We start from the raw sequence: 7,608 nt of genomic DNA on the forward strand, positions 1-7,608 counted from the left end.
CCTTAAAATTACATTAAATTTAGGTGAATAAGTTTGACCTTATTGAGAAAGTGCAAAGTTTATTTTTTGAAGATAATGAATTTAAAATCAAGCACGTTGTTATAAATACTTTTTTTATTTTTTTATTAAAAAGCAATATTGGTCAGCTTTTAGCTCCATGCATTAGGCACCAATTTGTTTTTGGCCCATAGATGCGGTGGAAGGAAAGGCATTTTAGCATTAGTCTAGCATTAAGCATATCACCTATAATGGCATGTTCACAGCTGCAGAAAATTGAGCGAGGTCTGCTGAGGGGGAGCCTGAGCCGGTGCAGGCAGGACGCTGGTAATAGGCTGTCTGTGCTTAGTGGATGATGCGGGCTTCAGTGAGGCCACAGAGCCAGAGAAATAGAGTTCTAATGGAATATCCAAAGGTGTTCAATGACAGTTAACCTTTCCAGATAATGATTAAGGTCACACGGAATGTGTATTGCCTTTAGATAGGATTTAGTCAGCAATGAAGATATATGTGGGACATGAATTTTGTATGGGCTGGAAATACTCCAGTCCCACTGCACTTTAGTGGCAACAGGGATGTTATTCCTGGTCAAGGTCAGTGGATTTGGGGCAGAGGGAAACTCCTTGCCCTGAATCCATGCTCATTAACATTTTGATCTTGGGTTAAACACTTAAGTTACATGTGAAACAGCCCGTTCCCATCATAAACGGGTCCAGCTTCAAGTATTTAAACTGGCCGAGGACGAAAACATTGGCCTCTTGGAGCTACTTGAGCAACAGATGTCTGCTCACCTGCCAGCGTTGGTTACGCAAGCGCTACATCCTAATGCCTGCTCATGAAACCTTGATACAGTCTGGTCTAGTGGCATATTTATTGCCCTTCTTTCACCCCTCATTCTCATCATATTCTGATACATATTTATGGCTAATTCAGGCAAACAGCTGTTGCATTTGTTTATTGATTTTTGCACCCCCGTTGAAAGACGGATGTGTTACGGTTTAGTCCGTAGACTTTCTCTTGTCCCGCCTATAACGTCTAACCTGTTCAAGATCATTTAACGAAACTCAATAAACATATCATCACAGGATGGAGTGTCACTAACACTTTTCATCACCGCAGTTCCCAAGGTCACAAATCAAGGTCAATGTTCTAACAAGGTCTTTGCGTGTTTAGACCATAATTTCTGCTCCTCTCAAGATAATATAATGAAACTTGATATGAGTTTGTACCGCCACTACACCGCGTGTCGCATATTTTTTTCATCAACCCAGCTTCAAGGTCAAGGTCAAAAGTTATACAAGGTCTTTGCTTGTCCAGCCCGTTGCTATGTTGTATAATAGTTTGCTGGCAGGCGTGAATGCTGTACTCTTGTTAGTTGTGTGGAAGATCGACGTGTACGAAAAACAGCGTAAACTTGGGTAATGAGTTCTAAATTAAATACGTATAGTTGTTGATAGTCATCGAAGATTATGCTCAATAATCCAGGTAAAAAAATCCTACAAAGTTAACTCAGGTCCTCTGGATGTTTTTTTTGTTGTTGTTGAAACGTTTCGTCCTTCATCCAAAAGGACTTCATCAGTCCGAGTAGCCACAACAAACTCGGTCATCAACTTTGTTGCATTTGTTTTTTGTTTTTTTTATCTGGGTTATTGAGCATGAACTTTAATGTTTTGAATCACTATGGTTATGGCTGCATCAGAGAAGTTGACAGGGAGAGGGCGGACTCCAGTACCATTTTATCACCAAACTGGTTGGCTCACTATGTGAGTGTGCTACTCATGAGACAGTTTGTTGTGGCACCTCGGACTGTTGAAGTCCTTTGGATGAAGGATAAAACGTTTCAACTACGGATGCACGATATTATCGGCATGGTATTGTATCGGCCGATATTATCGTTAAAGTTAAATATCGGACATAAAAGGCACCGTTTTTGTATGACAACCCAGTGACAAGGATGCCTGCAGCACCAGCGCAACGTGATGACGTCACACGCGCCTACCTTATCTGATCACGGTGGAGAGGAAGAAGTCAAAATGTCGGCGTGTGGAAGTTTGTTTTTTTCATTCAGGATATCAGATTCCAAAGATTTTTGGACTACGTTGAGCCCTCCCTACATCGACCCCAGTATGAGAAATTTTTCCGACGTAGCCTTACCCGAGTTACAAGCCGTCATTTCCAACGTCATTGAGAAGCTAATAGCCGATAGCACTTGGGTGAGTTTTACCACAGACATTTGGACGTCGTGTTATCCCCGTTAGCATGATTAGTGTTATGGCACAATGGATAAACAAAACGTTGAACTTAAAAAGTCTGTCCTTCATGCACAAGAGTGCAGAGGATCCCACACTGCAGCTAGGAACCTGGAACAAGCCTCCACAAGTGAGACAGCATCGCAAGTGACTAATAAATAATATTTAACACTTTTCATTTAATATACATAAGTTAAAGTGTTATTCATATCATATGGCTGTTACTGAATATATGTCACCAGCTCTTACAGCTGTTTCACAATTTTTGTAACAAATAAGCCTAAATAAGAGGGCGGTGTTCTGGCAAAGGAAAATATATAAAAAAATATCTGTATCGTTTATCGGCCAAGTAAATTTTAATATATCGGCATATCGGTTATTGTCCAAAAATCCAATATCGTGCATTCCTAGTTTCAATAAAAAAATTAACCGTCCAGGTGACCTGACTGAACTTTGTTGGAGTTGTTGTCCAGATAATGTTTTCTCCCATGATTAAAGTTTAATTCAGTGTTTTATTTTTAGAAACAAGACTATTGTTCAACAGGCTCTTTCAGGAAATGACGGTAAATAAATGGTGGCTCAGGAAGTCTGTGAGTGACAATCATCATTTGCCTGTAAAAGCTTCATGCTACTTGAGTCAATAACAGTTTAGTTTGCGCAGCGTAAACGTGGATTAACCCAACAGTTGGTGTTCTCAACAAGATCTGTTCAATGAATCTTATGCATGTTCACATCTTCTTTACTTTGTAAATCTGCCAAAAGAGAAAGACCGAGCTTGTTGCTGATTTGTTTACGTGTGCTTGTGTTTTTGTGTGGCTTTGAGACGTTTCAGTCTTACATTTTCTGAGCTCATAATACAAACCGTATTTTCAAAAGGGTTGGAAAGGTGTCAGCATTGCAAAACAAAACACAATCTAGACTCTGAAGCTGAGCAATAAACGAGAAGGCTCCAAACAAACTCGGTACAATAAAAATTCCCTTCAGACTCAGCTTCAAAAGTCTAATTCCGTAAACTTTTCTTTTGTTTTCCAGAGTTTTCCTTCGAGCCATTAATCAGTACGCTGCAGTGCTGAACAAGAAATTTCTGGATCAAACCAACTTTGAGCTGCAGGTAAGCTAAGCACTGTTCCGAATAAAACAAGACTTGTAACATCTTAAACTGCTCTGCCTCGGCTCCACAGAGCTCAGAAACGATGTACTTTTAGCGAACACTGCATTAACATTTACATTTTGACAAACTGCGAGTAGAGAACATCATTTACTTTGTAATGGCAAGCAGTTTTATCCTCAATGTTGAATATTTTAACCTTTTCATTTTTGAATAGAGCAACGTCTTGATTTGTAAATGTCGAAACATGACAGAATGTTATCAACAACTAAACTCCTTCAAGCTTTTAAAGCCTTTATGGATTATGTAAATGTAGCTGTTTCTCTGTGACTAATGGCACTTAAAGCTGTTTTTTTAAAGGAAGCTTCTTTCAAATATACTTCAAAAATGTGTATTATTATAATAGTAATGTCTTATTTCATATGTATACATGGATTATTTCCACAGCAGTGGTTAGAAAGGGTCTGTAGATTTGCTTTAGCTCCTGTCATTGTCTGATTGAGAGTGTGCTGTAGATGACATTGGCCTGAATCAACAACCACTTCATCCACTTGGACAGCTTCCCGGCAAAAAAACAACTGTAACCATCTCATCCAAAGCTTTTGATTTAATGAAACCATAAAGCTTTCCTGCCCACACTGTCTAGCGCTGACTAAGATTGTTGTAAAACGAGCTTTGAGCTGCGAGTTAAATAATCTCCTGTACCCTCCCCTCTGCACTCACTGTCTGTCTCCCTGACTTTATCTGGATCAGCTGTGGAACAACTACTTTCACTTGGCCGTGGCCTTCCTCACCCAGGAGTCGCTGCAGCTGGAGAACTTCTCAAGCGACAAAAGGACCAAGATCTTTCAAAAGTGAGTTTGAGCGCAGGTCATTCTGGTTTAAAGTTCCCTCCCCAGGTTAAGTCTCACAGGGACGTCAAATGACCTGCGGCTTCTAGGGAGGCTTCTTTTGTTGTTTTCCTCTAAACAAAGCATGGAGCCTCAAATATCTGAAGTTGTTCTGAACCCTTTCTTAAATTTCAGGCTTACGACTGTAAAGGGATTTTTCTTTTAAAGTTTTGTAGAAATATTATGAAGGGATTCACAATATTATCGGCATGGTATCGGTATTGGCTGATATTAGCAATAAAGTTAAACATCAGCCATTCCATCAAAATAATTCACAGATATGAAAGTTGCTGTTTATATATATATATATATATATATATATATATATATATATACTCATTCTGTGCTCGAACCTGCAGGCTCGGGGTTGCAAGACCATGACACAGACTACTGATTTACTGCAACTCCTTAATATTACTAATCATTAACATTTAATATAGTTAGTATTAGTTATAGGCAGCTTCTGAACAACCTATATACGGAGGAACAAAGTTAATATGTAACTGTATTGATGAGCTAATGGCTAGTCGGCGCAAGGCCACAGCCAAAATATAATACAGTCATCTTAAAACAACTCTAATCTTAAATATTTTTACAGCACTTTGTATAAATATGTTTATGTAACAGATAATTTGAAGTGGGACCAAATTTTCACAGTCAGCTGGTTCTTGTCTGGCTGGTTTGAGCATATTTCACCAGTTTGCCCTCCATTCACCGGCTCCCTGTGCATGTCAGAATTGATTTTAAATTATCCTACTAACCTTTAAGTGCATAAATGGCCTTGCACCCTCATACCTCTCTGACATACTTCAACCGTATGTTCCTTCTCGGGCGCTGAGATCATCAGACCAGCTGCTTTTGGTTGTACCAAAAACCAGTTTGAAGCTTAGCGGAGATGGGGCTTTTTCAGTCATGGGCCCTAAACTTTGGAACAATCTACTATGTATATATGATTTGATTTACTACAGTATTTTATTATTTTTCTTTGCTTTAGTGTTTTTATTTTTGATGCTTTTAATTGCATCTTATTTTTCTTTACTGCCTTGATCTCATTATTAAGCACTTTGGTAACAGCTGCTGTTTTAAATGTGCTTTATAAATAAACACCTTGACTTGTCAAACTCGAGGCCCTTATTAACATCTTAATGGCCCCCGATGAAGATATTTTAAATGTAAAATATTTTTATCACTTCTCACTTTTCTTGAAAACCTGAGCATACTTCATTAACCTCCTAAGACCCGAACTGTTGCACATGTGGATGCCAGGTTTTAGGAGGTTAAGTGGTAACATCTCGTGACAGTTGGCCATCTTTGAAGCCAGACAAAAGGTTGGATTTTTTTGTAGTCTTTGATTTTGACATGGGAGACAACAGAGAACATCAAGTGAGACCAACTAAACTCCTGTTGATGAACCTGCAACTAAAGAGGATATCGGGTATCTGAATTTGGGTTAATGTATCAACTGAAATGGGCCCATATCTTGGACCAAGTCTTTAATTTTGACCTCTTTTGTAATTGAGTTTGACACCCACGAAAAAATTGAACATTGCAATGTCAAAAAATATAATTACGCACCTGAGATACTTTTTCAGGTGTTAATTCTTGTTGATTCTTGTTGTTCTGATTTTGCTCCTCTGTTTTCACTTGTTTATTTTTCATGTTATTTCATGCTTAAAAGAAAGTTCAGATACCGTTATTGTATGCAGGAAAGTAGGCGGGACTTACAGCCCAGCTACAGTAGTCCCTCGCTACTTCGCAGTTCGTTTTGCCCGGACTCGCTCTATCGCGGTTTTTCGAAGTAAGATTGAACGTGACACACTGATTGATGGATGAGCCGCACGATCGGCATTGAAATTTTATTTAAAATACATTAAGGACACAGAACACAGGAACACTTGTTCTGTCAGTATAATATGGCCCTGCTTGAACTAGCTGTTAGCTCGTCAGTTCGGTCAAAATTAAACTCACTCTCCAAACTGAGGTCACTCAAAGAGCAATCTAAAACAGGTAAGATATTTCTAATAACATTATCACACAATACAAAATCAAAAGACGTAACCTTAAAAAAAATGGCGCTGCACATAATTTTTTTGAATCCGTGACAGTTAAACCTTTATCATTGACTTCCCGCTCAGCCACTCACTGTTTTTACAAAAAGGCATCCGTCTACATTAGTAATTCTCCGAGAGCCTGATAATGCATTCAAACAGATAAATCCTTTCTGGGAAGACCGTGAGCATATTGGCTCTCATCTTCATTTGGAGGAGCTTTTGTCAGCAAGACATACATCACAGGCTCGTGCTCGACAGTGATACTCCTTGTTGGTCAGTGTTATATTACTGGCCCTGATAAACTCCCGCTAGAAAATAAAAGCAAGCCCTTCAGGCTAGACAGCAGCCAAATACACAAACACCTCATCCTTATCAGTTGGACAGCTTTTCCCAACAGAGGCATCTGTTTGATTCACCAACACAAGACATGCTATTTTTGGTATTAGTACAGAACAAAGGTGATCTCTGCTTCTCTTTTGCAATATTGTTTTTTTGACCTTGCTAAACGTACCACCATAATGCAAACTGTTTACGGCAATAGCAATAAATATGTCATGCAATGTTCAATTCTGTTTGTTTTTGTACATCTTTACCAGCCCACTATCCTTCTCGGTTTCTGTTTTTGGCTCTTCCCCTCATGTTTTCACTTGTTTTTCCTTTCCTCTGCATCCAATTTTTCAGATCATGAACTGTCAGCTTTGCTGGATCTGCTAAATAAAATGCCTAGCTGAGAGACAAACAGCAAAGGAGAGGAATCAAAATTATTTAACACGTCTTTACGAGGTTCGGATGTGTGCTGAAACTTGATTTGACGTTTTCAAGGTTTGAACAATCCTTGAATCTTAGATAAAATACTTAAACAGTCCTTAAACTAATTAAATGTGTTTCTTAATAAACCATTTCTTTATTTAGTAGTTGTGTTTTAAGTGGACCTGTCACGATAACAAATTTTGCTTTGCGATTAATTGTCTCAGAAATTATTGTGATAAACGATAATATTGTTTGAAATTTGTCAATAATTGGTCATTGTCAAAATTTATAAGAATTGTTGATTTGTTTTGAGTGTAGTATCTTTTTTGGCCACCAGATGGCAGTATAAGACATAACCGAAGGATGGATAGTTGAGCAGCGTGTCTCTTTAAGAAAAATGGGAGGGAGCCCCCTTGACGTGACGTGGGTTGACATTGAGACATGGCGGACCCTCGGTGTGGTTTGAGCTCTTTAGCATAGCATTTTTCACACAAAACTTTTAATTAAAAAAAATCTGTAAACAAGTTCTCAGTTTCTTTTTGCAGAGAAAAACAACTTTTTAC

The 7,608-nt window shown here is 38.6% G+C and overlaps 1 protein-coding gene across 1 annotated transcript in view; it reads left to right on the plus strand.

Moving 5' to 3' along the window:
* dock1 (dedicator of cytokinesis 1) overlaps positions 1-7,608 on the plus strand; it is a gene marked incomplete in the record, with an annotated part of 276,885 nt that overhangs the window by 203,097 nt on the left and 66,180 nt on the right. Inside the window, 2 exon segments of the mRNA XM_037691498.1 lie at positions 3,279-3,357; positions 4,108-4,208. Coding sequence (XP_037547426.1) covers positions 3,279-3,357; positions 4,108-4,208 — 180 coding nt within the window.

The sequence above is a fragment of the Nematolebias whitei genome, chromosome 17 (genome assembly GCF_014905685.2).
Source record: "Nematolebias whitei isolate Nwh7 chromosome 17, NemWhi1, whole genome shotgun sequence".
NCBI classification, from domain to species: Eukaryota; Metazoa; Chordata; class Actinopteri; order Cyprinodontiformes; family Rivulidae; genus Nematolebias; species Nematolebias whitei.